Source organism: Nilaparvata lugens, chromosome 6 (genome assembly GCF_014356525.2).
Source record: "Nilaparvata lugens isolate BPH chromosome 6, ASM1435652v1, whole genome shotgun sequence".
Taxonomy (NCBI): Eukaryota; Metazoa; Arthropoda; class Insecta; order Hemiptera; family Delphacidae; genus Nilaparvata; species Nilaparvata lugens.
This window is the reverse complement of record NC_052509.1, coordinates 28,234,713-28,251,784: the sequence shown is the minus strand read 5'-3', so window position 1 is coordinate 28,251,784 and position 17,072 is coordinate 28,234,713. Positions and strand designations below refer to the sequence as shown.

The following is a 17,072-nucleotide window of genomic DNA, read 5'->3' as shown; positions in this document are numbered from 1 at the left end:
CTTGTGGTACTCCATGCATAACGTTTTTCCAAGTTGACTTTTTGTCACCGACAGATACACATTGTTTCCTACCTAAGAGATAGGATTTGAACCAAACTAACGAGTTGTGACTGAAACCAAGAATAGCCAACTTATTCAAAAGGACTGTATGATCAACAGTATCGAATGCTTTAGAAAAATCAAATAGGGTGAGGATGGTGCATTTTCTTTGGTCCATAGCTAACCTTATATTATCAGTGACACGAAGCAGAGCTGTCTCAGTTGAATGGAATTTCCTAAAGCCTGATTGAAAGTTATGAAGCTTTCTATTGTTGACTAGAAATTTTACAACTTGAGCATGAATGAGTCTTTCTAGCACTTTGGACAATGCAGGTAGAATACTGATTGGTCTAAAATCCTCAACTTTATTGGGTGATGGAACTTTATTTAGAGGACGAACCAGAGCAAACTTCCAGTTTTCAGGGAAATTGCCTTCTTCAAGTGACTTGTTGAAAATGTATGTAATGTTTGGTAAAACAGCAAATAACATCTTCTTGATAAATTTAATAGGAATTTTGTCTACACCCATAGCATTACTATGAATACGTTGAATTGCTTTGAAAGTGTCTTCTTCTGAGATTGGATAGAAATGAAATTGATCAGTAATTGGTATATCTAAGTTTGTTACCTGCTCTTCAAGATCATTGATATGATGAGCAATGACAACTTCGTCGCGTTGGTTGGAGTGTGAAACGAAATGGTCATTTATATTGTTCAATGGTAAGTCAATTTGAGGATTCGATTTCTGTTTGCCAAGCCCGAATTCTTTTATTCCCTGCCAAAGTGATTTAGAGTCTTGTCTATTGTTTGTCATGAACGAATTCAAGAACCTAATCTTTGAGTTTCGTAATTCCTGTTTAACTCTATTTCTAAGGCTCCTATACTCTATCAAACTGTCCAAGTCAAATGTATTTTTAAATTTTCTTTGTGCTTTGTCTCTACGTCCCATCATCTTAAGTATGTCTTCAGTCATCCACGGTACTCGTCGTTTTCTATTAATCCTCCTTGTCACATAAGGTGCATGTTTGTCATACAAAGTCAAAGTCCAATTCTCGAAAGTCTTGACCATGTCATCAACTGTGGGTAACGCTACAATTTGATGCCATGGAATCTGAGCGACATCAGTCAGGAAGGACTTCCCGTTGAGAGAGTTGAGAAAAAATGTTTTTTTTTTTTGGTTTCGGTTTTTAGGAACCTTTTTTTGCTTGTTTATAGGGAAGCAGACAGTCGACAGACCTATTCAATTGAACGGGTCGCGGCAGTGAACAAGACCGATTGACCCGGATCTGTGAAGTGATCCGAACTTCCCATCTAGTTTTAACAGAAAAATCGTAGAATTCTACGATTAGACAATTTTTACAAATGTAATTGATTAATTTCAATTGGGTCGTTTTATTGATAAAATTTAAAATTTTGATGACTTAATCGGCAGTTTAACGTTGAGTTGAAACCGAATTACAGAATTGAAATAATGTTGATATGTCTTCCCAGACATATTAATTCCCAAGAAACTTCAAATTATTTATTTTTAGAGACATCAAATTAGCCTATTTACATTAATATTTACTGTGTATAATGAAAAATGAAAATCTTACCTTTTCCTTGGCGAGCTCTTGAATTCTCCACTAACATGTGGAGCTGGCTGTTTTCTGAAATGACTGTTTCTTGGTAAAATATGCCGCCTGTTGTTTGTATTGAAGTTTCTGTATTTAATCCTAAACCCGTTATACGATTGGAAATTTGGATTGAAATGCCTTCTCATTCTCAAACGGTCACGAATCAGGGAGTTCCTATTCAAAGCCAAATTCATTGAATTATGAAACCTGCCAACTATTCTGTTGTTTCTGGCTGCCAACTGAGTCCTACTTTGTGATCTCCTGAGGGCGGGTCTGCAATTACTGCTTTGTTCACCAATTAATTTGTTTCTATTCACTGATATCAAATTTGACGTGCTCTGTAAGCCTCCTGCTCTCGAATTGAAAGCCCTATGCTTTTGGCCAGCAACAAAGTTTGGCTGACTTGCAACAGTTGTTGCTGGCTGCCGGTGACAACTACTCACTTTAACATTTTCACTAGCTTGCTGCTGCTTTACATTTAGGTAGAATTTCGAAATTTTGTTAAATTTAATTTTTAGTGAATCAATTTTGGTTACAAGATTTGAACGATTATACTTTTGTGTTTGCGATTCGATCCCTTTCAAAGTCTTGCGGTTTACAACAGTCTGTTGAGGATTTGAGTCTTGTGGTGAACCCTCATGTTTCATAATAACTTCTCTAGGGCTTATGGCAACTAGCGTAGTTATTGAAGTGGTAGGTTGGTTGATATTTTTATGAAATTCGTTTCTCAAGTCTGGAGAGTTCATTCCTATTACCACAGAGCTTTCACCCAAACCAAGAATATCAGTTGACTTTAGAGTCTCTTTGCTTACTACTGTCCTGGAGGTGCAAGGAACAGGTTCTTGGCAAACCAATGATAAAGCTATTTGCTTACTGCTGTTCATTATTTTGGGTTTATCTGTTGGTATTGAGTCTGCTTGTCTATTCAATGCTTCCTCAGAGGTGCCTGATTCCACTGGCTTTTTCCAAACTCTGTTTTTCTGAACAGGAACTTTTCCATTGATGAATTTGTTGCTATGGTGTTGCATGTTTGACAATGTATAGTTGGGATATGTCAATCTTGAATTCGGTTTGGGTGTCCATGCATATCTCCTTCCTCTATTCATCATCATGTTTCGATTATTGAAAGGCACAACATTTTTCAAACAGCTTGCATTTTCAAAGTTTGGCTTGACATTTGGAAAATTAGCAAACCTTTTCTGATCCTGGGAGTTTTTGGACGTTAATGGCTGCTTGACTGAAGAGTGCATCATCGGAACTTCATTCGATCTGTAATTGATGTCATTCCCGCACATTTTAGAAGTTGAACTTGTAGACTCCTTTTGAACCAATTTAGGATTAATGTACAATGTTTTTGGTTTCTCAACAATGCATACAGATTTTTTCATCAATTTAGTTGAATCAACTGTCAAGCTTGGAATACTTTCATCACTGTTTCCAATTTTCGAATTTAAATTTTGTTGACAACTCGAGGTTTCTGGTACTTTTTGCGGCACTGAACTCTGAGTAATTTTACTTCGAAAATTCGGATTAACATGAATGCCAATTTTAGTCTTATTGCACTGAGACGAAATTGAAGGCATTTCATTTCGAAATTTGTTATCATTATTTTTACTTTCTTCATTTGATGACTCAACATTCAATTTATTCAGAAAAGAGGATTTTTGAAACTTTGGATTGATGAATATGTTATTAGCTGGAGTAGTAGATGTGCTAATTGAGGACGATTGTTCGGTTTCAGTTGCAGCTGTTGAATTTCGTATCACACGTTCACTAGTTTTAAAGCTAGGTTGAGATTTGCTTTCCGATATCACAGATTTGATAAAATAGTCCGAAGGGCACTTGACTGACGAATCAACAGAGTTCGTCATTGTGGCAGGTATGCTCCCGCTCCCACTAATTTTTGTACTATTCAATGTCATTGCTGATGTTTGCTGCGTATTTTTCCGAAAGCCGTCCATAGACTGCAGCATTTTCTCACGTTCTCTGATCATACCTGTAGAAAATGAGCGAAAACATTCAACTTTACAAGATAACTTTTCTTTATTCGTATAGATTATAGTAAATAGTGGTTTCGAATCTAGTTAAAGATGACTTACAATATAGCTTACTTCTCAATAATTTTACAAGGTTTGTAATAATAAATCAGAAATAGGTGAAATAAAATGCTATTACCGTATATGACATTGTACTATATGAACATTCATCGGAAGTTTGAACGTATAACCGTACTGACCTCAAGGAGTTATTATTCATTAGTGAGAGCTGAAAATTTATTGTCAGTACAAATCACTAAAATTCAATGTAATAATAAAATCTATATTATTTTCTATTGATGATTATTGATTGATATGTTGCTTGAATTTCAAATGTACTGCGAGACACTTGACATCTTTTCAATACAAAACATTTTGTTTGATGTAAAATAATATGGGTTGATTGACTAATGTGGGTAAATTCAATCATGCAGCTTTGGCCCTGTGTGATGTTCATTCCGATATCTCACGAAGACTACTTTAATTAAAACAGCTCTTTTCGAAAGTTTTTTAGTAGCATCAAATAACTCGAAACGTGCTTTTAAAATTATATTATAATAAAGACCTGATAGGCCTAGAGCTCACTTCGAACCAGAGAGAAGTTAGTACTTATTTCTTTCATCTCTTCTTCGAACCCAATAGGCTAAATAATTAATTTCGAAATTTGTATACTTCTATGGATCAATTTTGTTATCAAGCTTATATTATATATTTGGTGAAAGGAAATATTGTAAGCTTTCCCTTCAGAGCAACACTGTAATCAGTACATGGATTTAATTATTATTTTTTAAATTTAAAGGTACATTATTGTGTCTAGGTATCATCCCAACAACTTGTCCCCTCAGCATTTTGGCCGCTGGCTACAAACTGTAATTTCCTTTGATGCGACAAGGTGTCACACAGTCAACTTAACTAAGTTGATGAGGAATGAAACACGAGCACACATTTGCAATCTTAGCGCTATAATGGTGAGCGCACTGAGAGTGCGCCTCTGCGCAAAAAAACTAATTTAGGATATGCTAATCCCAACGTCGATACTGAGACTCTGGCCCTAGCCAGTCGTTAGAGCACCAGATGCTTGTTAAATAAGTTTAATTTACAACAAGATTTGATATTTAAATTACTCTATGTCCATATAATAGCTACACTCTGACCTTTTCTGTGTGGCCTATTCATAAAATAGTCATTAAAGCTTAATATATTCTTAATACTTCAATTAATATAATTTCAAAACTAAAACCCATCTTTTTCTGTGTTATTTCTGTATTAATTGAATTAACACACACAAACATCCGTTTCCTTGTGCCGTACGTAGAGACGATTTGTGGTAGTTTTGAAGAGGCCGTGAGTTATAACATGAACCTTCGACTCTCACCTCATGAGACCCAACTCTGCATTTTTTAGGGTAGGGTAAGAGTTTGGTCACATGATTAGTTTGCTTTCGGCAGCCGGCACCCTCACTTCGAACATTCTCTACACTGGCCGTATGAATGCAGAGTGAGAGGAGAAGATGTGTGAGACATTTCCACTCCTATATCCCTACCACGCCAGCCACTCTATCACCGTTTGAGGGATTGAGGTTCATGTAATATAATTCACGGCATTTATAGCTGCTGCCCACTAAATTAAAGTTGCATGTGTGCAAAAACCCGGATAGTGACACGTTATCGGCATCAATCTCATTACATTAATTCTTGTTAAAATAGTATTTGCAAACTTACTATACAAAAAATCTATTTCGTCCTGGAGATTCGTTTTATCCAACATTCTTTTCCCTTCTTCCATATTTCCACTGAAAAAAAAACAAAGAATAATTAAAATGATGTTAATAATCATTTAACATCCATTCATATTACTATGTGAATTATGTTGATAAGATGAATTAATTTACAATCTATCCAACATCAACAAACAGTCAACTGCGACGCACATGTAATAAGGTTAGATTAGCTTAGGTTAGAGCTGAAGGTTCCCCATAAAGATTGTAAAGAGGCGTTTACATTAGTCAAGTTTACGCGAATTCAAGTTTTGTGTAATATGAATGTATTTTGAAAACTTCAAGGGGAATGCCTCAGATATGCAAGATTTCAATTTGTATAGTGTATGAACATAACATAAAAGGTTCTGTTCAATTAGGTTTTAAAAGTAAAAGGAAAGGATAGGAAGGTTAGGTTTTGGCTTTTAAATGGTTAATATGTTAATATTATGTTAAAATGGCAATATGTTAATATTATTTGATAATTTAAGATGATAAAACAAATAGCAAAAAGTTGAAAAATATACGCAGATTCAAGTTATTACACATATTATGAATGACACCCACTTGCAGTAAAGTTTGCAAGAACAGAAAATTGAATCCAGTATACCAATAAGTTTATATATAAACGTTTGATGTCGCTTTGTTTTCATATAAAGAACAAGGAAAAGTCAATAATTTTTAGTTCGAAGATTGCGAAACTTACTGGAGGAAAACAGCATTCATGGCATACCATGCCTTATTTGGCACTGTAGCATGGGGTTCAGCACCACAAGTTCATCTTGCATAAGTCCTCCTTCAAAAAAGAGCGCTGAGAACTATACTAAAAGTGAGCACAATGTAACACTGCAAGCCGCTGGTCAAGAAACACAAACTACTCACAGTGATTTCCATGTACAGGATGATTCATAATTATGGTAAAATAATTCAATACGTGATAGTAGAGGAAAAAATAAGAAAAAAGTTCTTATAAACATATATACATAAACGCTTCATTAGCGAGTTATACAGGGTGAAAGTTTTCGCCCGGAATTCAGTTTCTCTGGTGAAATACACCGATGCTGAATTGTTTGGGGACTAGTTTTTCAAAAACTTATGCTGGATTCATATGGAAAAATATCTGAAAAATTGAATAAAACTAGTCTGGAAGCTGTAGTGTGAGTAGTTTTTGAGAAAAAAGTTGAAATATGCAAAAAATCCAAGTAGAAAAACACAGAATTCTACGTTTGATGCCCAAAAACTTTCTTCAATGACCAGTAAACAAATAATTTTTCGCAATAAAAATTGTAGAGAATTTAATTCTGAAAGAATTATGTAAGCTGTGTAAACTAAATTCAATAGAAGTTGAATAGAATGTATTCTTATGTAGTACATTACACCACAAAAATTCGCGTTTTATGAGGAGAGAACTAATAACTCATAAGTTGTAGGTGATTGCGAATAAAATATTCGGTTTTTTATGAATAATTTTATTTTTATATGAAAGTAACATATCTAAATGACATTAAACTTATACCAAAAGACTAACGATGATGTTCAAAGTGACCTCCGTTGTTTTGAATGCTTATGTTCAGACGTCTTCTCATCGATTGTCGAACCTGTTCAAATATTACAGGAGTCTGCTTTACCATTTCTATTCCGTTCAAAACCCTTAATCGGAGTTCTTCAATGGTATCAATCGGAGTATTATATACTAAGGTTTTCAAGTGTCCCCAAAGATAAAAATCCAAAGGATTTAAGTCTGGTGACCTAGCTGGCCATGGTACTGGCCCACCTCGGCCTATCCATTGATTTGGAAAGCTGTGATTCAGATGTTCACGAACAGCAACACTGAAGTGTGCTGGAGCACCATCATGAATAAACAAAATGTTTTGGCGCAACTGAAGAGGTACATCTTCAAGTAAGATAAATAGCTCCTCTCTCAAAAAGTTCAAGTAGATTATGCCATTAAGCCTGGGAGGAAGCTCGAACAGAAGTAGATGATCTCCTATGATTCCTGCCCAAATTTTTACTGAAAACTGATGTTGTGGACGATTAGGATTGATGGCATGAGGATTCTCATCTGCCCAAATATGTTGGTTGTGGACGTTAACGATAGCTGTTCTTGTAAAGTGTGCCTCGTCGGTAAATAAAACAGTTGTTAAGAAGTTTGGGTTAACAAGTTTTACTAAAAACCATCGGCAAATACCAGCACGGGGAATACAATCTCGTGGCAATAGAGTATGAACTTTCTGGAGGTGGTATGAATGTAATTGTTGCTCTTTTAGTATCCTCCAAATAATAGATTGATTGACATTACACTATACTGACAATTCTCTCGTGCTCTTCTCTGGATGTTCATAAATCTCATTAAGTACTTGTTCTTCCAACTCAACAGTCATAGTAGATCGGGGTCTGCCTGCATAAATGTGCTCTTTGGATAACAAAGAACCTGTTTCAGACAGACGTTGATGGATAGTGGCAAAAAACCTTGAACTTACACATACTCGGTTAGGAAAGTTCTCTTGGTACAAACGTCTTGCTTCAGTACTATTACAGTAGTGTCCCATTCCATACATTAAATGCATGTCAGCTGATTCGGAATATGAATAATGTCTAAAATTACCTGCCATTTTTAAAAAGTAAACACTTAACACAAAAGCAAAGTGGAATGGTTACAAATAACTGGTTAATAGATTAAACAAAAAACACAGCGCGGTTATAGTAGGCCTAACTTACAGTTTGTTGTTTTGATAAACAGTGAGCTAAAATATTCCTGAAAATAATATTGCAAAACAGCTGATTTATTTAAATAAGAAAATATTTGAAGGAAATTATCAGCTGTTATTAAAATCCATGTTTTATTTGCAATCAGCTACAACCTATGAGTTATTAGTTCTCTCCTCAAAAAACAGCACATTTTTGTGGTGTAATGTACTACATAAGAATACATTTTATTCAACTTTTAATGAAATTTAGTTTACACAGCTTACATAATTCTTTTCAAAATGAAATTTTCTACAATTTTTATTGCGAAAAATTATTTGTTTACTGGTCATTGAAGAAAGTTATTGGGCATCTGTGAAACTTATTGGGAAGTCTGTGTTTTTCTACTTAGATTTTTTGCATATTTCAACTTTTTTCTCAAAAACTACTTACACTACAGCTTCCAGACTAGTTTTATTCAATTTTTCAGATATTTTTCCATGTGAATCCAGCATAGGTTTTTCAAAAACTAGTCCCCAAACAATTCAGCATCGGTGTATTTCACCAGAGAAAATGAATTCTGGGCGAAAACTTTCACCCTGTATAGCTCGCTAATGAAGCGTTCATGGATATATGTTTATAAGAACTTTTTTTCTTATTTTTATCTCTACTATCACGTATTGAATTATTTTACCATAATTATGAATCACCCTGTATATCCTAGAGACAACAATCTTAGCAAAGAAGACAAAACCTAAGAGGTGACAGACATGGCCACAATACTAGAAATATCATGGTCATAGACCCTCCCAATGCACCGTCTCACTAAATTTAAGGACTCTCCACCTTATGCAGGAGCCTTCTTCTTCAACAAACTGCCGGATACACTGAAGTCTATTGAAGATGACACTCTTTTTGCCAAGGCATTCAAGCGCTATCTGATAGAGAGACCACAACGGAGTATGTGCAGGATCATACCTACAGTTACAATATGGGGCGAACTGGGGACCAAGACTGACGCGAAAACTGATCGAAGGGAAGATATTTTGACGATTCCCCGGTCACCAGACTGCAGAGAAGACAGCACAAGTAACAAGTAAGTTTATGTTCATGTGTACTCACATACACACAAATATACAGCCTCCTAGAGGATTTGTATTGTTATTGTTTTTGAAGGGACGTATTCAAGGATCCAAAGGTTCAAAGAGCCCCACACGTCAACCGAAGCTTATTGTGTTACCAAGTAGTATGTTAGTTAGGCAAACCAATGCCTGTGTCCTTTAACAAGAACCAGGAGTTTTTCCCTATGCTAATATCCCATTCATCACCTGGTTGCTTGTCGTAATCCAGTGTGATAAGCTTGGCAGTCTCTTCAGACTGATTAGTCCTCGTGACTTACGTGAGTTCCACTCCTGGCCTATTTGTAGGTCCTTCCGCTGAGAGAGGGGACGCCAAACTGCCTCTAGGGCGCCCGGCCACCCTCGACTTAGCCTCTTGACCCACATTTGTGCCTGGACTTTCACCCATCTCTGGTCTCCTCTTGGGTTTTTCTTTTTGCCCCTCCGAAACTCTGCAGGATCAAAAGCCTCACCTCTCCCAAGAAGTTTTGCCTGAATGACCGCCCTTCTTTGAGCAGTGGTGAGTTTTGGCCTCTCCACCCACAAACTCGTGACCTACGTGAGTTCCCCTCCTGGCTTTTTTTAGATCTTCCGCTGAAGGAGGGGTCGTCAAATTGCCTCTAGGGCACCTGGTCACCCTCGACTCAGCCTCTTCACCTTCATTTGTGCCTGGAGTTTCACCCATCTCTGGTCTCTTGGGTTTTTCTTTTTGCCCCTCCGAAACTGCCCTGATGGGGTAGATCCCGTGGGTATGAAGGCAAGGCAACGTCTGGAGTTGCCTTGGGGTCCCTTTTAGTCACCTCCTACGACAAGCATGGATACTGTGGGTGAATTCTGGTTTTCAACACATTCTTGAGTACGATGCTATATACTCAAAGCTCCCCCAACCCACAGGGGGCTAGAGGATTTGTAAGAATAAGAATAAAAGAAACATAAAAAATTAATGAAATAAGAAGGTGGAATAAAGTCAACCTCTGGCTCAACAGCAAATGTTACTCAACCCTTTTAGCAGGAGCATGGCCTCCTCATCTGCCAGGTGCAATCTGAGCCGATATAATGGATACGCAGAAACAATGTGATCCACATTCACAATTGGGCTGCAAGGATTGAGAATGCACCAAATCGCTGTAAGGCTGATGATTCAGCTTTTTTTTATCGAGTCGATAAATAGCATTGTGAGAGTTGATGGTGATCCAGTTGAGCTGCTGGCTGCACGAGTTCCACCAGTGCATGCTCTTCTGTCTTTCTTCCGCCCTATCACTTCGCCTGCCCAGATTAAGATTATCCGCTCTTTCAAGCCATACCGGAGCCCTGACGTGTATGGAATGTCAGTTTTCATGCTACGAGAGGTGGTGGATGCTATTGCAGAACCTCTTACTGCAGCAGTTAATGACTGCCTGAGATCCGCCATTTTTCCTGACTTTTTGAAGACCTCAAGAACCGTTCCTGTGTACAAGAAGCTTGAATAGCTTCAGGCCGATATCCATGACTCCAATCTCTGGAAAGGTGGTTGAAGCACCAACTTCAGAAGTTCTTTGAGATAAATAACCTTTTCTCAAGTAGGCTATGCAGTTCGGTTTTCGCAGAGGGAGGTCAACTGTGTTTGCAGTAAATCGAGTGGCTGAGCGAATTGGTCCAGTGTTCGAGGATGGTGAGTCCCTTGAGACACTTTGGTGATAGAACCAATCGGATATCTCTCACAATAACTGAATAGCAATCGATCATATAAAAATTTCTGTCAATAATGCCCGCCATCTTGAATTTTTCAATGATGTAGAATATTGTCGTTGTTTCTATCATCAATATTCTTATTCGGCTTGTTGTAACGAAGAGATTGAGACCAATTGCAAGTCTCTATCTTGAAGTAGTCATGTTACAAGTAGTTCTAGCTTGTTACCGCATGCGTATGGAAAAACGCACCAGAAATCATGCAGGGTTTTCTTTGGAGGCGCTGGATAACTTATTTTTTGACGTACAGCGCATCAAGATATATCGTTCCAAAGTTAAAAAACGCTCTAAATTTCATAGATTTAAAATCTGAGATCTGTATCTCTTGCACAAACAAAGTTATTATGGAATAAAATTTAAAAATATGTAGAGAAAATTTTTTTTGGGCTTTTGAAGGTTATAACTAAAAAAATATGCGTTTTAGAGGAAAATTTTATGAAACAAAAATTGTAGAGGGAGATTTTTAAAATACTTTCGTCTAAAAAAACGGTTGATTATCTTGAACGGTTATTGAAATACAAGCGATATAGCAAAACCCTGACAATTTTGGCGGCCATCTTGTTTCCGAGGTGTTTGCCTGTGATTTCGACTTATCATCATCACGATCCTTATTATGCTAGACCTAACTAAAAAATTGAGACATCTTCCACGGTTGTTACCAAAAAATGACCACGGAATGACATTTGCGCCCGGACTATAAGAGGAACAACAAGTGAGCAGATGTCATCTATGTACAGTATGAAGAGAAGTGGTCCCAGAATAGATCACTGATCATTAGGTTTGAAGCTGTTTGTCCGTGACTACCATGAATTGAAACATACTGATACTGATCACAAAGGTAAGACCTTATTAAATAAATCATACACTTTTCCCCTTAAGCCAACCAAGCCAAGTTAATTTTTCCAAAAGTGACTCATTATCTACACACTCGAAAGCTTTAAGCTGCGTACACATATTCGTGCTTTCAACCCGCACCGAGCATGCTCCTCCCTCGTACCGCCTTCGTTCCACCATCGAACCACAGTCGGACCGCCCACGCACCCATCATGAACGTTACGGAAGATGTTAGATCTTCTCGCGTTCCCCGGTCGAACTCCTCTTGCTCGCCGGTCGATCATCAATCGCTCTGCTGGAGTGACGTTCGGTTGCGGAGCAGAGCGAGAGTCTGTACGCACCTTTAGAGTGGTCGAGCATTACTCCAGAAGTTTTTTCTTAATTAGAATTATTTTTATTCACGTAAGTTACAATATATTCTGGTTTATACACGAATTTACAATAAATTACAGTATAGCAGCTAATTATGCAACAAATTTCACATATTATGAATACTTATTAATTACAATGAAGATTGAATGCAACATTAGAATATTGATAATACAGTATTGTAATGCAACTACACCACTGTAATCGGCGGTGTTTCAACAATGAATAAATGATAATTTCAATGTATATACACCCCACTATAAATTATATGTGTTGGGGTATAAGTAATTGATGGAATTAAATAGAGAATGCATTTATTCGAAAGCTAATTAATATATAATTAGACTATTATTTAACGAAAATCCCAAATAAATGCTGGAAATCACCCCGAAGACCTCTGCTATTGCAGACATTGACAACCGGGGTAACAGCTAGATGGAAATTCGATGAGAACTACTATCCAAAAATTAGTTGCCAGCCCGGGAATCGAACCCGGTACCTCCCAATTGCCAGTCAGGAATGCTTGCCCTTACACCAAACTGACAATCTCTGGATAGCAGCGCTCATTTTATACGAAGCCACAGCGGCAACAGTTACAGATGCAATTAAATAGAGAATGCATTTATTCGAATGCTAATATATAATTATTATTTAACGAAAATCCCAAATAAATGCTGCAAATCACCCCGAAGACCTCTGCTACTGCAGACATTGACAACAGGGTTAACAGCTAGATGGAAATTCGATGAGAACTACTATCCAAAAATTAGTTGCCAGCCCGGGAATCGAACCCGGTACCTCCCAATTGCCAGTCAGGAATGCTTGCCCTTACACCAAACTGACAATCTCTGGATAGCAGCACTCATTTTATACGAAGCCATATCGTTAGTTTGGTGTAAGGGTGAGCATTCCTGACTAGCAATTGGGAGGTACCGGGTTACTTACATTTTCAATTTTTTCTGCAACTGCAATCTTTCCTTTTTTTTATGCAGCCTATGCCTTGTCTCTCTCAAGGTTAGTGATAACAATAATTCATACGTGATTAATTTTGTCACGGCCATGGCTACTCCAAACAATTTTCACTACTCCCTTGGTACATTTTCTCCTATTCGCCCTCAGATTCCTCTGATCAATTTCATCATTATTTTCGTGATCAGAGGTAATCTCAGAAGTGGAACAATTAGCCACATCAATCGTCGATCTGTGTGATGATACACGTGACAACGTAAGTATCTGACGTAAAATCTGGGTTTTAGAAACTTACATACGTTACTAAGCAATCTCCATCTATACCCAAAAACATAAAAATGAGAATTTCCCAATAGGCTCTCCTTAAAACATTTTGTCCTATTTATTCTAAGGAATCTAAATACCTCTTCTATAAAATACAAAGCAAATATCCCACACTCAAAATTGTTAGTTTGTTGAATACAGGGCATGTTTGATCATTTCATTAGTTTTGAATATAGAGCTCACTTTTTAATCAAAGCTGTGGAAAACTTATCATTATAGCTACCCATTGAGTATAGGCTGTAAAAACGTTTTTGGGAATTTTTTTACAGTAATATGCTCCAATGTGAGCCTGATCATCCGTTATTAGATCCTGCTTGAAGACTATCATTTACGATAATGACAATAACATTATTCTGATCAATTATTCTATTCAGAAACGATAAATCTGCTCCTTCATCGTTGATAATCATTGTTGGTACTGCCGGTAAAACTATGCAGTTGCCTGCAAAAGATTCAGTAAGGAAATTACAAAAACAATCGATATCAAGTATCAACATCAGCAAGAAGCTCTGATCTGAGGAAGGTGCTCAATTGATCGATGAGGGTGCTGCCCTACGACGTTGGAGTAACACATTATCTTCTTTGTCCTCCACCGAGTCATGACACAATAGACAAACCTGTATTTCTTATGAGTGAGACAGAACACCCTTTCGCTAAACATCGCTCTTACTAGTTACAATTTTATTTCTGAACTCATATTTAATAATTGTTCATTATCTATAGACCTATCACTATATATTGAAAGGTTGCAGTCTATAGCTACGAAAAGGATGGAATGTGTCAATAACACAGCTGACACTCGACAGATAAACAAAAACAAGAGATAAGTTAATAGAGTTCTGTAAATGCTTTAGCTTACTATATACATAGTACCGCACCTATAACTATAATTAATAATTTTATCCTTTATCGCTGTTGTGAAAAATGTTTGTAGCAGTCCTAATCGTTACACAGCCAATGAATCGATAACAATACTGTACTAACTTCCTTCTTGGTTTGACAAACCAAGGGTGCGCCTCCAGAGATTGCGGTTTTGCTGCAGAAGTGCAGCTTTCCACTACTTCAACAGTTGGATACCAGCAAGTTCGAAAGGGTTAAGACCGGCTTTTTGAGAGACAGGGCTGATCAGGGCTGAGATATAATGCCCGGGAATTTTTAAACGATGATCTGTCTTAAATACCATCTGACTAATTTGCCAGTGAGTCAAAGAGCAAGACCTTAGATGTTAACTAAGTGTGCTTTATCTTGATCGCTGCCATCTTAATAAAAAAGTGTCTTTGTTGTTTTTACTTCTAGGGCCGTTTGCACAGTATGGATTGCTAAACTCGATTAAGTTAATCGAGTTTAAGTTAATCCGAAAGTTTAAACTTGAAATGGATTTTCTCAGTGCATTTACTAATCCAGTTTAAGTTAAACTAGTTTAGCGTTAAGTTGGTAATAGAATGTCATCGTTTATAATATCATAAGGCTGATTTTTACAGGAAATTTGTTATTTGTTTACAAACCATCAGTAAATTGAGGTTATGTAGCTACTATTTCCTTGTTCAAAATCCACAGAGCTGTAAGCTGTATGGTAATAAAAGTGAAAAGCAATCAAGAAATTATTCAAAAAATGCTGTAGTACTATTAGATACAAACTTATATTTAGTTGGCACCAAAAAATATATTTTAGAATGTAAGATAAAAAAGTTATTTTGTTACGCTTAAATCTACTATGATCTTTTTCGTTTATTAGAAATCTATCGAAAGCAAAATATCTCAGTTATGTGTTATTAAAAACATGTTTTCTGATAAAAGACCACTGATAAAAATTGTATTTTTTCTATCAAGTGGTTTATTTAATCAAATACTAAATTGGCACTTGCTTTACTCAAGCAAAACCGTTAAAAAATTCTCTATCATCCCATAAATTTAAATGATTTGTTTTTTGCCCAATTTTTCTGTTCCAAAATTTCTTTGCAGTCATCTCTATCAATCGCATTAAAAACTTCTATCAATTCCTGTCAATTCTATCAATAATGATTCACTATAAACTAAATAATTATTATCGTCTACAGAAGCATTAAAAACAACCGTCGAAAAATAATTTACGCTCAGCTGTTTCCCCATGAAATCTTTACAGATGTCAAGTTAATCCAAATTATTTGGTTTAAACCTACTTTGGAGGCTTAAACTTTTCCAAAGTTTGAACTCAGAGTTTAAACTTACCGCATATTGTGCAAACGGAGTTTTAGTTTAAACCAGAAAAAATCCAGATTTGGTTTAAGCTTTAGCTTAAGCTTACACTGTGCAAACGACCCTAAATGTGGCAATGTGGCCATCAATCCTACAAGTTTGGGTAATGGATGAAGAAGAAGGTATAAGGGTTAGACTGTATTATATCCCAGTTTACCAATGTAGATCCTTCTTCAAGTTTTATTAGGTTTATGTTCAACATGTTCAACTTTAGGGTGCAAGTGATATCTACAAGGCTATTTTTCAAGATATTGACTGAATTTGATTTAGAGATATCCAAATATCCAAAGTCGTAATCAGGGCCAAGTCTTCCTGGATAGATCGTGCCAATTAAACATGATACATAAAACTGTAGGCAGCGTCACAGTCCAGCAAAGCTTTCGCCGAAAAAATCCTCTAACCGGTAGAAGCTCCTTCCAACAAGCCACTTTGACAATGAGCTGGGAATGAACACAATGACAATGAACACATTGACTGGGCGTGCCCTAACTGAGTTCGGCAGGAAGTTGAACATTCGCACCGCCAAAACAGGAAAACTGTCCTTCACTCTTGACAGGCGACAGCGTGGCACATCCAAGTCAACCCCCCTTCGAGTTCCATGTGAGTGCACTTCCTCCCTTCTAGCAAACGTGCAGATGTTTCTCCTGACGTGTAGGAGCGATGACAATATGTACATGCCATGAACTGTATGGATGCCCAAACGTTGGAATATGAGCTGACAGTGTGCATCATACTCGCTAAACGACATTACACGAAGTGCCTTTTTCTGGAGCAGGAGTATGTCCTTCACATGCGCTGAATGTCTCCATATCAAGATGCCATACTGTATGTGGCTGGCAAATACTGCATGGTACAGCATCAACAGGCGTACAACAGTAAGTAGTCTTCTCATCTTCCAAAGCAGATAAATCACTCTTGAAAGCCTCTTGCAGACTTTGGAAATATGAGACTCCCATGATAATTTTTTATCAACACAAAAACCGAGTAAGGAAACAGGTTCAGCATCAGCATCAAGAATCTCTGTTCTACTTAGGGTACAGACAATCCCCTGAGTCTTGGTCTCATTCAATTTCAGCTTGTTATTGGAGAACCACTTCTTAGCCTCAGAAAAGAGCTCCTGTGCTTCAAATTTGGCATCATGGGGCCGTCTGCCCTGACCAATGATGGTGGTGTCATCAGCAAAAAGCAAGCTGGAACCATCCAGGTGCAAATCGTTTATCATCAGCAGGAACAGCAGCGGGCCAAGTACTGAACCTTGTGGAACCCCATGTGGTACATTTCCTTCATTTGATGACGCACCCATTATAGAAACTACCTGTCTTCTATCCTGGAGGTAGTCAGCAACCATTTTCCATGCCGGTCC

General features: G+C 37.1%; 1 protein-coding gene across 4 annotated transcripts in view; it reads right to left on the bottom strand.

Moving 5' to 3' along the window:
- The window catches only part of LOC111064515, a 68,100-nt gene that overhangs the window by 26,014 nt on the left and 25,014 nt on the right, over positions 1-17,072 (bottom strand). For all 4 annotated transcript variants that reach the window (XM_039430604.1, XM_039430600.1, XM_039430602.1 and 1 more), the window contains 2 exons: positions 5,413-5,483; positions 1,635-3,651 (listed from right to left, as the gene is read on the bottom strand). In XM_039430604.1, the coding sequence (XP_039286538.1) occupies positions 1,635-3,651; positions 5,413-5,476 (2,081 nt within the window). In that variant the 5' untranslated portion in view covers positions 5,477-5,483. The remainder of the gene's footprint in view (positions 1-1,634; positions 3,652-5,412; positions 5,484-17,072) is intronic.